General features: G+C 41.0%; 1 protein-coding gene across 2 annotated transcripts in view; it reads left to right on the forward strand.

Moving 5' to 3' along the window:
- Positions 1-248: 248 nt before the first annotated feature.
- Positions 249-15,144, forward strand: part of EDNRA (endothelin receptor type A) — a 32,453-nt gene continuing 17,557 nt past the window's right edge. Inside the window, exons 1-2 of one of the 2 annotated variants that reach the window (XM_012573346.5) lie at positions 249-474; positions 3,061-3,550. In XM_012573346.5, coding sequence (XP_012428800.5) covers positions 3,149-3,550 — 402 coding nt within the window. In that variant the 5' untranslated portion in view covers positions 249-474; positions 3,061-3,148. The remainder of the gene's footprint in view (positions 475-3,060; positions 3,551-15,144) is intronic. The other variant, XM_030271882.4, reaches the window with a different exon arrangement.

The following is a 15,144-nucleotide window of genomic DNA, read 5'->3' on the forward strand; positions in this document are numbered from 1 at the left end:
GAAATCTGATTTTGCTCCTGGATCAGTTTTTGCTCATGGATCTTCTGCTGTCTGGTGTGATCAGGTAGAGACCTTGCTGAGAATTCTGCGTTCCACTAGCTGTCAGCTGCAACAGTGGGTCCCGGGGCTGTGGTTCGGATGAGTCCAGCGAAGCAGCTGTGCTCAGCTTCAGCGAGGAAGGAGTTAAGGAGCTCCGTGTTCCCCTGTGCCCGGGAGGCAGCCTTTGTGTTTAACCTTGGCAGGGGCTCAGTTCGGGCTGGAGGTTTGTTTTAATTGGGGGAGGGGGCAGTGAAGAGGGGACGCTCCGACTTCTTCAGTCTGTCTCTTTCGTTCACTGATTTAGCGGAGGTGGGGATTTTCAATTCCACCCAGTCAGACGCAGGCAGGAGGATTTGGTAAGACTATCCCAGGAAAAGCCACTCCGAAGAAATTCTCCGAGGCGGCGGCGGCGGCGCCGGCAGCCCCAGCATGAGGGTGAGGCGGGCGGGGAGGCGCGGCGGGGGGAAATGAGCGGGATGCTGCGGGAGCCCATCGCCATCCCACGCCGGGAACAGCCCGGCCCGAGCCGCGGGCACCTTCCGCACCGCTGGAAATGCCCCGGACAGGGATTCGGTGCCTGTGGTGCACCTCTGTGTGCGGGTGTGAGCGTGTGAGAGAGAGGAAGGGAGAGAGAACAAGAGACGGGCATAAGGCAGCTTGGGGGAACTGTTATTCCATAAAGTTTAACAAAGTATGGATCTTGCCAGAGGCTCTCTATACAGGCTGCAGGGCGGGCAGCCCTGGCTTGCCAGTGCATATTGGGATTGATCTTTCGCTGGTGAAGCAAGGAACATTCTCCTCTCGCCTTGGAGAAGGAGCAGCGGGCGGCTTCCCCGGCAGCGCTCGCTGGGAACACCCAGAGAATCCTCCCTTGCAGGCGTTGTTGCCTTCAGCGCCTTCCTGCCCTGCTCCGCATCATCTGCTCCTGTTCACATCTCATCTGCCTTACATTCATCACGCACTGCCAGCGTTTTAGCTGGTCTTTGGAACAATTTCATTTCCAGTAGTACGGTCTCTTGCGAACCTCGGCATGGGAATTTTTCTGGCTTGATACTCCAGGCAAGTCAGGGATTTAGGTCCCTGCATCCGCGGCTGCTTCAGCGGCACTGCGGGAGCACAGGCACAACACAGGCGGGTGGCTCCCACATTAACAGAGCACCTCACACCCTCCAGGTACCCGGGCTGCCTGTGTAAAGGACAATCCTGGATTACCTTATCACAGAAAGTTATCAGGGATGCCAGCGTGTTGCTCACACGAGGCAGGCTGTGTGTTATATTCTGCAGCAAGATAAATACTGTAAAAATATGCACAGAGGAATGAAGAGCTGACAGGAATCTATAAAAAAGTACCCTCAGTAGTTAGCCTATTAAAAACTTTCTAATTTTTCTTCTTAGGGAAAAGTTTCTTCCGGGAGAGGGAAGAGATGGTAATTGGAAATTTTGTTGCCAGCTTTGCAATGCTGGCAGCATGACTGCCATGCTGCCACAATGTTTATATGATATATACATCAAATTTTCACAAAAAGGGTCACAAAGTAAGGAGGAAACGAATATAACTACTGAAACATAGGGCTGTGGGTTCTGTTCATAGCTTTATCACATATACTTGGAAAAGCCATTTAATACTGATACATGTTTCTCATTTGTAAATTGAGGAACCGTAGTTATAGAAAACAATACAAGTATTAATCCTTGCCTGAAAATAATTACAGTCAAACATTTCTGTTGTCTGTTGTAAGATTTAGAAACCTAAAGTGAACACACTTGCACCATGCTACTGCTAAGTGCCCTGAGATACCTTCCTAACCAGCATTTAATTTAATTAAATAAAGAAGGATTTACTATTCAGTATGTTAAACTTTGAAATTAAGTCCATGGGAACTCGTAGTTGGCAATTTCCTGATCTCAAATACAGCAGTACAAGGATTGAAAGGTCTGTGAGGGACATCACTCTGCATGCCAGACAGGAATAGTCAGGTTAGCATTGCTGCTCTACAGATGTACTCACACACTTCCACAGACCACATACAACAGGAGCCTGCAATGCTAGTAAATATTTATACTCTGACTGCTCCAGAAGTACTATCAGTAAATTTTCTCCCTCCTTCTCTGGTAAATGTCTTGCTATAAACTCTGACTTAACAGCTCCACAGGGAATTAAATTAGGATTCATTTATTTAGAAGGATCCTCCCAAATACTTCAGGCGAGTCCCTGGAAATCAGGAAGTTATAAATACTTTATTTTCTACTCTTCCTTTGTCAACACTGCAGGACTTTGTCTTGTTTTGCAGATATAAGCCAGGTTAAAAAAAAATCTCCATCTTAAATTAAACCAAGGCTTCAGGAAAATGGACTTAAATGGCATCCCTGGTTTCACTGGAGGTTTGGTATCTACAAACCCTGTGGCAGCAGTTACACACAGGCAGTCACACTTATTCTATTCATACAAGATTCTATGCTGCTTTCTTCCCTACCTGGAAATGTCATGAGTTGTTGCTTAGAATACTAAATCAAGTATCTTTTATCCTTAATGAGCTTCATTTTTTATTATTAACGTCACCGTGCCTAAGTACTCAGCATGAGTTGCAATTATATTCAGGACCCAATGACGAAGTTTGAAGGTATTTTCTTGGCCAGAGGTCTATCCTAGGACTATAAAATCCTCCTCCTGATAATTAGGGAATTTGCATCTGGTCCAGAGTTTGATTTGAAATACATGTCTTTTCAGTTTTCATTTGAAATCCAGGTAATAAGTCAGACAAAAATAATATAAAGTCTACTTGTTGCAGTACCTCAAAAATACTCAGAAAATTGATGAATTTACTACCTTTACTTTTCAATGTAGTGCTTTTACCTTTCATTTTCAAAGAAAAAAAAAAAAGTTCTTATTTTAGTTAAAATACTATTCAGCAGTCTCCAAGACTGCTTCCCTAAGTCAGAAACTGGATGTGACAGACTACCTGTTCTACTGATTATGTGGGTTTTTTCTTTACTTTTTTTGCTTACGGTTTCTCTCCGCAGGTGAAAAAGTGAGAAGTATCTCACTGAAATACTGAAGAAAAAAAGTGAAGGTGTTGTCTCACTGAATTTGCTCACTGGGGACTTCAGGATGGACGCCTTGTGTTTAAGAGTTTCCTTGCTGCTGCTGCTCCCAGGGTTTGTCCTCAGTGACAGCTCTGACAGAGACGTTTCCAATCAGAGCGACTCGGGAAATCCCCTTTCCACCTTCTCAGGGATGGAATCCAGCGTTCTCCTCACCACCATGCAGCCCCCGGTGTCCAACCAAACTGTCAAATGTTCCCAGCAGACTAAAATTGCTGAAACTTTCAAATACATTAACACCGTGGTATCCTGTGCTATTTTCATCATTGGGATGGTTGGGAATGCAACTTTGCTGAGGATCATTTACCAGAACAAGTGTATGAGGAACGGCCCGAACGCACTGATAGCCAGCCTGGCACTGGGAGACCTTATCTACATTGTCATTGACATCCCCATCATCGTGTACAAGGTAGGACATCCATTCCAACTACAGTTCCTTACGAGTTCCCTGGCTGTTCTCTGTGCTTCCTCTATTTAGTGCTCTTTTGTCAATGAATAGTGCAATTAAGGAAACGATACAACTCCTTTTTGTTCGGCAACAAACCCCTTGCTCTCAGGTCTCACCTCCATCAAGAAAAAGTGTATCTCCCATTAAAGCTGATGTAGATCTTAGCTCCTAACCAAAGTGTGGCCTTGGGCATTTCACAGGAGCTCTTCATTTCTCATAGCTGCTACAGCTAGCAGAAGAATTTATGAGGGAAGACTTTTTAGAAACTGTTCTCCTCCTTGATGAACTAGCATGCTATTTTTATATTATCCAATCCTTACTGTATATTTTTACAGAAAATACTCCCTGTGATACGCAGGCATCATATTATGATTTTGAAGGCAGAGATTACATCAGTAAAGTTGAGCCTTAATGCTTTCATTTAATATTCATTAATAGCGGAGTCTCAGAATTATTCCATTTATATCACAGATCATTTCTGAAATATTAAATTTCATCTGGATTGGTCAAAGTGTAAAAAGGCTCCTCAGCAATTCTTTTATCTGGTATGAAGTTATCTTGTCCCAGTGTTTTGATTTTCCAATTTAATTAAACAAAGCCATAAAGCAGTGCTTTTTCTGATGCAAATTATGTTTACTAATAGAATTCAAGCCAGAACATGCTTGGATGAACAGAACTGAGCCCCTTTTTAATATATTTCATCGATATTAACTTATATTAGAAAATCATTAAAGAATTTTGTAATCTGTCTCTTTGCGGACCGTAGACAGGTGCATAGCTGATAGGATATTTATCTTTTTCTTTCTTTTTTTCTGTGTTTCTGTTTGTAAATAAAATACTAAGTCATATAATATATATGTCATATTATTAAGCAAAAATGTTCACAATTTCAGCCCCTAAAGATTCTAATGACTTTTATTTACATGTGTTTTAAATGAAACATTTTAATGCATGGTTTTATAATAACTGGTGCCCTGTGGCTTCAAACTGGATTTTTAGATGAAAGAAACAATGATTTTAAAACATGCATTTTGCATCTTTATAACACTGACATCATAACTGCATTATGACACAGGTATTCATAGGACAAGATCATAAAATTTGAATTAATTAATGGAAAAAAATTCTTTCTATGTGCATATGTTACATTTGTACAGAGGTACTGGGAGTCTGTTATTGTCCACCCCACCAGGAGGAAGAGGTGGACAACTTATTCTAAGTAGCTGGAGAATGCTTCAGATCACCAGCCCTTGTTCTTGTAGGTGACTTTAACCTACCAGATATCTGCTGGCAACTTAACGCAGCAGAACAGAGGCAGTCCAGGAAGTTCTTAGAGTGTGTGCAGGACAAGTTTTGTCACAGCTGGTGAGCAAGCCTACCAGGGGAGGGACTGTGTTACACAGTTATTTGCAAAGAGAGATGGGCTGGTGGGAGATGTGGTTGGAGGCCATTTGGGGCACAGTGATCATGAAATTATAGAGTTCTTGATATTTGGTGAAATCAGGAGGAACATCACTAAAACTTTTGCATTGGACTCCTGGAGGGCAGATTTTGGCCTATTTAGGAGACTTAATCAGAGAGTTCCATGGGAAGCAGCCCTTAAAAACAAAAAAGTCCAGGAAAGGTGGGTGCGCTTCAAAACAGAGATCTTGAGGGCACAGGAACAGACTGTCCTTGTGTGCTGAAAGATGAATTGACATGGCAAATATCCAGTCTGGATGGGCAATGAGGTTTTGAAGGAACTTAGAAATAAAAAGAGGATGTATCATCTCTGGAAGGAGGGTCAGGTCACACAGGAAGTATTTAGGTAGGTTGCTAGGACATGTAGGAAAAAAATTAAGGGAGGTTAAAGCTCAGTTCAAACTTAATTTGGCAACTTCTGTAAAGGAAAATTAAAAAATGTTTTTACAAATATGTTAACAGCAAAAGGAAGAGTAAGACCAACCATTGTTCTCTACTGGATGCAAGAGGGGACTCAGTAACTGCAGATGAGGGGAAGGTGAAAGTGTTTAACACCTTCTTTGCCTTGGTCTTTAGTGGGAAGATGTCTTGTCCTCAGGACAACTGTCCTCCTGGGCTGGTAGATGGCGTCAGGGACCAGAATGGTCCCCCTGTCCAGGAGGAGGCAGTCAGAGAACTGCTGAGCAGCTTGGATGTCCATAAATATATGGGCTCAGATGGGATCCACCCCAGGGTGATGAGAGAGCTGGCAGATGAGCTTGCAAATCCGCTCTCCATCATTTACCAACAATCCTGGCTCACTGGTGAGGTTCCAGATGACTGGAACCTGGCCAAGGTGACACCCATTCACAAAAAGTGTGGGAAGGAGGATCCTGGTAATTATAAGCCAGTCAACCTCAGTACCTGGTAGGGTTATGGATCAGTTTATATTGAGTGTCATCACACAGAACTTATGGGATGGCCAGGGTATCAGACCCAGCCAGCATGGGCTTAGGAGGGGAAGGTTGAGTTTGACCAACCTGGTCTCCTTTTATGACCAAGCAACCCGCCTGGTGGATGCAGGAAAAGCTGTGGGTGTTGTCTATTTGGACTCCAGTGAGGCCTTTGACACTGTCTCCCACAGCACACTCCTGGAGAAGCTGCAGCCCACGGCTTGGCCAGGAGCACTCTGTGCTGGGTTAGGAACTGGCTGGATGGCCGGGCCCAGAGAGTGGTGGTGAGCAGTGCTGCATCCAGCTGGGGCCAGTCACCAGTGGTGTCCCTCAGGGGTCTCTGCTGGGGCCAGTTCTGTTCAATGTTTTCATTGTTGACATGGATGAGGGGATTGAGTCCTTCATTAGTGAATTTGCAGATGACACCAAGCTGGAGGCATGTGTTGATCTGTTGGAAGGGAGGAGGGCTCTGCAGAGAGACCTAGAACGATTTGATGTATGGGCAGAGTCCAATGGGTTGGAGTTTAGTAAGTCCTAGTGCTGACTCCTGCATTTTGGCCACAATAACCCCCTGCAGTGTTATAGACTGGAATGGTGTGGCTGGGCAGTGCCCAGGCAGAAAGGGACCTGGGGGTACAGTGACAGCCGGCTGAACATGAGCCAGCAGTGTGCCTTGGTGGCCAAGGAGGCCAATGGCTCCTGGCCTGCATCAGGAATGGTGTGGCCAGCAGGAGCAGGGAGGTCACCCTTCCCCTTCCCCTGCACTTGGCACTGGTGAGGGCACACCTTGAGTGCTGTGTCCAGTTCTGGGCCCCTCAGTTTGGGAAGGACATTGAGACACTTGAGCAAATCCAGAGGAGGGCAACAAGGCAGGTGAGGGGCTTGGAAAACAAATCCTGTGAGGAACGGCTGAGGGAGCTGGGGGTGTTTAGCCTAAAGAAAAGGAGACTCAGGGGTGACCTTATCACTCTCTACAACTTCCTGAAAGGTGGTGGTAGTCAGGTGGGGTTTGGTCTCTCACCAGGCAGCAAATGACAGAACCAGAGGACACAGTCTCAAGCTGCATCCAGGGAAATATAGGTTGGATATTAGGAAGAAGTTTTTTACAGAAAGGGTGATAAAGTTCAGGAATGACCTGCCCAGGGAGGTGGTGGAGTCACTATCCCTGGATGTGTTTAAGAAAAGACTGGATGTGGCACTCAAAGCCATGGTTTAGTTGAGGTGTGAGGGCATGGGTTGGACTCAATAATCTTGAAGGTCTCTTCCAGCCTAGTCATTCTGTGTGATTCTGTGATATTATCTATGGTGAAATGCAGCACCCAGTTCTGATCTTCCAGTTTTATAAATTACAGATAAGTCTTTTAACTTTAACTGGGTTTAATATAACATAAATTTGAAACTAGGATGACTGTAAATTATTATGGATGTGATACTCTATGGATGTGAATACTCTACAGCTGTAGAGTATTTTGGATTAACAAGTTGATGGGAAAGATTTGAGATTCTCCTGTCTTCCACAACTGGGTGAATGCCTAATGGGACATTGGACTGAGGTTCTTAGCTGGACTCAGAACCTACAGAAGGCCAGGCTGGATGGGGCTCTGAGCAATTTGGGCTAGTGGGGAGTGCTCCTTTCCATAGCTGGGGAGTTGGAACTGGATGATATGTAAATCCCTTCCAACCCAAACCATTCAGTGATTCTATGACTGCTCCTCCCATGATGTATTACAGTTTCCTCCCAGGTAAATTATCCTTATGTCTTTATGGATAATTGCCAAGGCAGCATTCTCACTTCTCATGGTATATCTGATAGTACATTTTAAGGAAAAATGATCTGAGTTCTTTTAGACCCAAGTCTGAGAAAGAACAAGAATTTTTATATCACAATTTTTTCTAACCTTTCAAGAGCTCTGCTTCTTTTTTGCTAAGAGAAATGGAAATCTGGAATTAATTATGCCTTTCAGAATTGCCTTTTGATGGCCTTTTGAAAATCTTTAGAAGTTTTGTTGAAAGTAACAATCAATTTTTGCCTATATTCTCTTTATTATTTTGCAATACATATTTTTCTATTAATTTTCTGTCACTTCTCTGGAATTCCATAGGTGCATTTGTCTTCATCTATCTTATACGATGAGCTGAACTGATTTGATGAATGAAATTTCCTTAGCCTACATGAGAAATTATTTTTGTGCTGCAGAGAAGTATTGGATAAATAAAGGCTATGAACAGAACTGCAACCCCTTGACACCAAAGTTTGTCAATTTCCACATGTAAGAAAGCAGAATTAAAATAACCTTTAAAACTTAATTCTAGCTTTTAGTTATTTTTCAGTTATTTAACTTTCAGAATAAATTACTCATAAATTATCATATACAACCACCTTGTTGTCTGAGGTTAGCTGCAAGAATTGTGATAAAGGGAAGCATTTATGGCTTTATAAGGGGTCTCTGGTACATCTGATAAGAAATGCCATTATTATTATTATAGTCCATTTTTCATATGAACCATTCAGTAATGTGGATTCTTACATTAGGAGTTGGGTTTAAAGTTTGTTAAATGCCATTAGGGATCCTAATATTTGTGTCAGCTTTCCTCTTGTTGAGTGACAGTGTGAAGGGTGGCCACTGGAAATACTATGATAAGATAATTGAAATGATAGTCATTTATGGAAAAAAAAATTCAAATGTTTTCATTTTGTTTTAAAGTAATTTCTACCTCTCTGAACTATATTTTAAAAGATTCTTTTAGTTTCAGAGTCAGCCTCATATTGAACCACATATTCATATCCTACATATGAGTGGTGTCAAACACTTCATACCTCTTAGGTCAGATCTTTATTTTTAGGACAAAACATGTCTGAAATTAGAGTAAACAAGCACTCAGCTGCATATTAAAATAACAAGTACTAGTGTGTTAAGATGGCCACATTTTATAGAACAAAATGTATAATACCTGTAATTATAATTGAATATAGGAAATAGTTATAATGACTTTCCTGAAACATAAAGTACTTTCAAAATAAAAGCAAATAATGCTACTAGTACTCAAATCCATTTTACAAACCCTTAGAAAGAAGCAGCTATAAAATTGTAAGAATTGGCAATGTAAGATCCCAGAAGAAATGAATCCTTCATTCTATTATGCATTTACACAATTAACAAAGATATGATGCTGGAAAAAAAGTAATTATCTAATTTATGTCATCTGAACATGTGGTCACAGGTGTTTGATGTTTTTAACCTTTCTTTGTGGTATGGTAGGTTCAAAAACTCACTCCTTACTTTCTCCAATTACTGTAATTATATAGTGCATTCCCCTTATTGTTAAGTGGATTGTGATGTGGGTAATATTCACTCTCCTTTGAAGATATTCTGGATGTATTAAAGCCCCATTACACTTAATTACCAAAATATTTCCACTTAATATCAATGTTAAAAATCAGTATTCAAAATCTTAATAAATTGAGTTTTTCAGGAAGGGTGACAGTTATAAATCCAACCTTAATAGACCAAACTAGGAGAATTTAATTTTCAATCACTTTTTTATACCACCAGGACCCAAATAGCCTCCTCTTTGCCTAAAACATACCCATCTCAGACATTTAAGTTGTCAAAGCCTAAAGCCTCGTATCAGCAAGAATTATTTCTCTGCAGGAAAAAGAAGAGCAGAAAATAGAAGTTTTCTATTTTACATGCTTGTAGAGTGTAAAATATACATATATATTCTCTTTTTAATATTAATATATTTTCATGTGTTAATATATTAATATATTTTCTTTTTAAATTGAAAAAAGAGATGGGCTCCTTTTCTTGTGTCAGGTGGCATTAACATATAACTGAAAGCTGCTGATCACCTGCATTAACCATCACTGCCATGTGCATTTTTTAGCAAATAAATTCAGATGCAATGCAAGAAAACTTCTTTAGAGGGCTTCTTTCCATAAAGACTTTCCATTGTTTCCTAAGGCTGTAGAAAGGCAGCAGTAGAATAGCTACAGCACCACTGTTGCCTTGGCTGTTCTGTGCTCTGGCAAACCCTCATGGCTGTTCCTGCTGCTGCTCTCATGGCTGAAGTATAGCAGAGCAACAGGAACAACAGGTATTCACCACAGACACTGCTGTCCACTGTTCTTTCCTGAGCTCATGGAGCTTGAAATACTCTAGACCAAGGCTCTCACCTTTAGAATGGCAAAGTTTTAACTGTTATTGGGAAGTCCTGAGCTGTCTCTGCTTCCAGTTGTATGCACTTTAAAGAAAAACATAAAAATGAGTTATATTTCTTGGAAACAGGCCTACATAGGGCTGACATAAACTGCATTGCCTTAGATCAGAATATGCTTAACTCCTTAAACCATTAGTTTACAAAGTAGATGAAGCAAATTAGGCAGCTTTTTACATACTTCTTTAATAACATTTTCTTATCAATTTTACTGGTATAAAGTGGAAGACATCTACCCAGGAAAAAATCAAGCGTTCACTGCTCAGACAGCTTAAGGAAATGTTTTCTTGAATAAAACAGGGGAAGTTTTGGTTAGTTAATTGGTATTCATGCTTACTTTAGTCGCAACATTATCTAAATCTGAGTAGTCCACCCAGAACATAGAACATACCCAACAGCAAGCAAACGTTCACCCATTTTGTCTTCAGTGAAGGAAGACTCAGCTAAAGCATTTCTAGTCATGGACATTTTTTAACATCAGAGTGTGTGCGTAGGTATCAGAGCAGTCCTTTCTGAATCAAAAATTATTTGGCATATCTGAATACCTTCATGAACAAGAATTAATAATTATACCCACATGGGGATGCTAATTAAAAACATTAGCACTGACCTTGTAGGTGATAGAACAAGCGGCATCTTTTGTGTCAAAGGAGCATAAAGCCAAACCCACAGTACATAAAAATTTAAGGGCACTTAGAAAAGAAACTCTTCTTTAAAGGCAGATTTTTTCATATGTATAGTGTGTATTTCTCAGTGAAGTACCAACACAAGTAAGAAATTCTGAGGCCTCAGAACAACTACATTCTGGTTTTCAATAAATTCTTATCAGGGATTCCAAGAAGCAATGAATGGATAGCCCAGTGTGATGCAGAAATCCATAGAACCTGCTCCAAGCAAGACCTATTATTTGGGTGTATGTCCCCATGTAGTGACCAAACACAGCAGAAACCCAGAGGTAGCACAGGAATGATCACTGAGTCCTGAAGGCAGAAATTTCCCAAAATGGAGCAGGGAACAGAAATCCATCAGGAGTCTGTTCTAGTTACAAACTGCAGCTTCCCAGCAGATTGTGTTTAATGCACATGCCAGGGTAGCAGTCAAGGAAGAGATTTTATATTCCAGGTCTTAGTTTAAGATCCACTCTGCCTTTAACTCATGGTTGTTCTTCAGGGAGTGGGACATTTGTTCCCATCAATGCACAGCTCTTCCTTCATCTTCAGTTCCCGATCTCATGCCTGCCTTTCTGCTCTGTGGATTTGAAAAAGTGTACAATACTTGGAGACTCTAGGTTTAAGAGAATATTTTAGTGTGTTTTCTGTTTTTATTTCTCAACCAGCTGAACTCTACAGATAACAAGGAATTGTTTTTATTGCGCATATACAGGGCTGATGGGTTCTGCAGTAACTTCTTAGAAATTCTGTCACTCTTTTTAGCAACACACAAAGGAAAACACAGCTGAAAGAATAACAAAAGAAATATCATGCCCAGGGATTGAAAAAATTCCTTTCAACAAATCACCATGCACATACACACACCTTGCAGCTCATTTCCCTGAAGAAGAGCAGCTCAGCTTGAAAAACAGTTTACCTAACAGGATGGGAAGATAGCCAACATCATGGAAAGCAATCCTGCTTTGTAAACAGCAAAAATACCACAGGGGAGATGCCTAGAGTTGTTAGGAATGCTTTGCTACTAAGTAGATTTTTGTAGGAAATATAAGCATTTTAACAAGAACCTAAAACTTAGGATTACTTTTTCTTCCAGTTAGTTGAGACAGAATGTTCAGCTACAAAACCAGGGTATTTGTTTTCTTACTTTTCAGGATCCCTTGAAGCATAATCTATTTTCCCTTGTGTAAAAACTATACGTTTTCTTTCATAGCTGCCTAAGCAGGAGAAAAACACTGTAGGCATTCAATGAATGGCATGAGACCCTTTGCTACCTTCACCTTTACTCAGCTGGGCTAAGATAAGCAAAATAGCACAAAAAGTTCTGGCAGGGCAATTCAGAGTAAAAAATGTCTTTGATGGTTCTCGTGCATTCCCACATAACATTTCTTCCTTACAGGAAGAAAACCAGTCAGTCTTTTATCCACCCAAAGTAGAAAAAAAGACAGTTCTTGGTTGTAGCAAAATCAGGAATATATTTCCTGCAAAGAAGAGTTGAAGAGATACAGTGTGTTTTCTCTACCATCCAGGGTTGTGCATCTAAGTATAAGAAAATAAATTATCCCAAAACGGGCAGAAGCTTGAACAATCATCTCACCATGTACTCATTACTGGTCTTATGCCCTGCATTATAAAGGCTACCCTTGTTCTTTGTTTTCCTCTACTCTTTCCTCTCGTCACTGTCATTTCAAAATCTGAGGTTTTTCACTTCAGCAGTGGAAGGAATACTTAGAGACAGGCTGTGTCCCTCTCCACCCTGACAGCTCTCCCTCTTTCCTGCAAAGTGGTGGAGCATAGCTGACTTGTGAAGCAAAATTTGTCCAGCAAATTCTCTCCTGTATATATGGGTTTTAGGAAGAAGGGAAAGGCTTGAGAACATGTAATGAATTCTTAGCCTATGACATTTCATGAGGACAGAAGGGTCCTGTTTCAGTCACCGCAACCAAAATACCACTGCTGAGGAGTCAATTCATCCTTATTCCTAACTAAGCAGTCTTACAGATCAGAGATAGGTGAGACACTTCAGCCAGAATCATCATCTTTTGTCACTTAATGCAGTCAACTCTGTGGTATAGAACTTAGACACTTCTGTGCTGAGTCAGATATCACCTGGATTCCACCCAAAACACCAGATACCTTGTCTGTCCCATGCCTTGAATCAGACAATGGCATATATAATTGTAGAACACAATTTAAGACAGAGCTTTATACAGACAGCTCAATATCTCCTAGAGGAAACTAGCCTTAAAAAAAATAAAAAGGAAAAAAAAGAAGCCAGCAACACCAAATGATGTAACAAAACCAAAATAATTTCCCTTATCTTTTATTCTGGGCTATGTGGCAAGGAAAGAAAATCACCAGAGACTACACTGCTTTTGTAACGGCTTCTCCCAAGTTAGGAGATGTTGGTCACTTACACAAATGGATTGTACCTATACAGATGAAATATGCTGGCTTGGTCCCTTTCTCCATTACTGTACAAGTATAACTAAAGCTGTGGAATAAAGAAGATATTTCTGTTTTTCCTGAAGATAGAATAGAACCTGTTATAATATTGGCTTTTCACAAATATTAAAATGGATTTTATATGTGTGGTGTTAAAGTAACTGTGTTATAAAGATATAGTTTTTATTTCTGCTGTTACTTAAGCTTAGATATAGTAGTGAAATATCGATGCTTGTTTTAAAATGTGTGCTTGGATGGCATAACATCCAAGGATGAGGACACCTGCTACAGATATGCCAACTATCAGCACTCACTGTCTGAAGACAGCGTGGACCAAGGCACAAACTGGAAGTGATAAAAGAGAAGGAGTCAAAACCACAGCCAATAAATACACATGCTCTAAAAAGTCAGATCCAAGGAGGGGCCGTGTAAAGTAGTTCCTGGAAAATGTAAACTAGTTCATGGATATGCATAAGAGTCTATGAATATGCAACAGGCTGATGTAAGGAAAAGCTATTTAAGGGGTAACCTCAAAGGTAACAGAGTGGTCTTGGCTCGGTGCCAAGATGCACCCAGCAGTAATAACCTTTGGTCTATGGCCCTTGTCTCCTATTGTCCTTTATTAAACTTCTTACATTTTCATAGGAGAGTGAATGTGTATTTCACAAAGCTGACTTCCATAGTTGTGCCAGAGTTGTTCCAGCAGTATCATGGAACATTTAAATGCCATGAAAATCAGGAGAGTTTCCTAGATGGCAGCAGCATGAGGGGCAAGCCCTGCTTGTAAGGAGCACAGTTCCATTTCTGGGGAGAACATCTAGTGTGTCAGCACAACAATGGTCCCATGTGGATATAGCAAGAGCAGTCTCTAGAACAGTAGGGTTAAATCAGAGCAGGAAAAGGCAGGAATGAAGCCTTTGCTGCCATCTTCAATGCCACACGGCAGGAAGAGGGGACCTCCTGACATGCACTTGTTGAGCTGAACAAGTTTTAATAGAGCAGCTCAGAGCCATTTCTGATCCAGCATCCAACCAAGCCCATCTATTTTGGGCTGAGCTCCACGACCATCATCTTTCTGCAAACACACAGAATCAGCCTGGCATGAGATAAACAGTGTGGCTGCACATGAGCATGATCTGGGCAACACTCATGTGGTGGGGTTACAACATCCTCTCTTTCAGACTATATATAAATTTCCTGGGATGCACAGTGGGACTTGATGTTTTGTACATCAGCTACTATACTGAGGGGGGCTTAGAAAATAGCAGCAGCAGAATAAAATCAACGGAGTGACATTTAAAAATCACTGCAAAGGAATGTTCTCAGTGCTGATGTCTTGTTTGTCTTCAGCTGCAGCTCAGGGCAGAGAGGCCATATAAAGCAAAAGAGAAGGGAGGATGCTCAAGGAAGCTGTGACTGTCTGGTCACTTCACTGAGTTTTTAAAGAGCAGCCTTGATTTCTGATTTCAGTGCAAAAATACATGTTGACCACACTCTTTTCTCAGGAATTGCACCACAGTATGAAATACTCCTAAGTAGCAAACTGCACAAGGGAAAAGTGTGTTTCCTTTGTCACATGTCTTATTTTGAAACCTCAGAGATTTTGTAAGTGGGTTTGCAAAAGCACAATCCACTTCCACAACTCATAGAGAACTGGGACACAAGTAGGAGCAATCAGTCTGATTTCTTCTATCCTAGAGCCTTGAGAGAAAAATGTAATTTTCTAGAATTTTATAATCATTTTGTTCGGATATTAGAATATGCAAGAGCACTCAAAGAGCAAAGCCAGTAGTTCCAGTTCTTGAACTGCAGCTAAGTAAATCAGGATTAA

Source organism: Taeniopygia guttata, chromosome 4 (genome assembly GCF_048771995.1).
Source record: "Taeniopygia guttata chromosome 4, bTaeGut7.mat, whole genome shotgun sequence".
Taxonomy (NCBI): Eukaryota; Metazoa; Chordata; class Aves; order Passeriformes; family Estrildidae; genus Taeniopygia; species Taeniopygia guttata.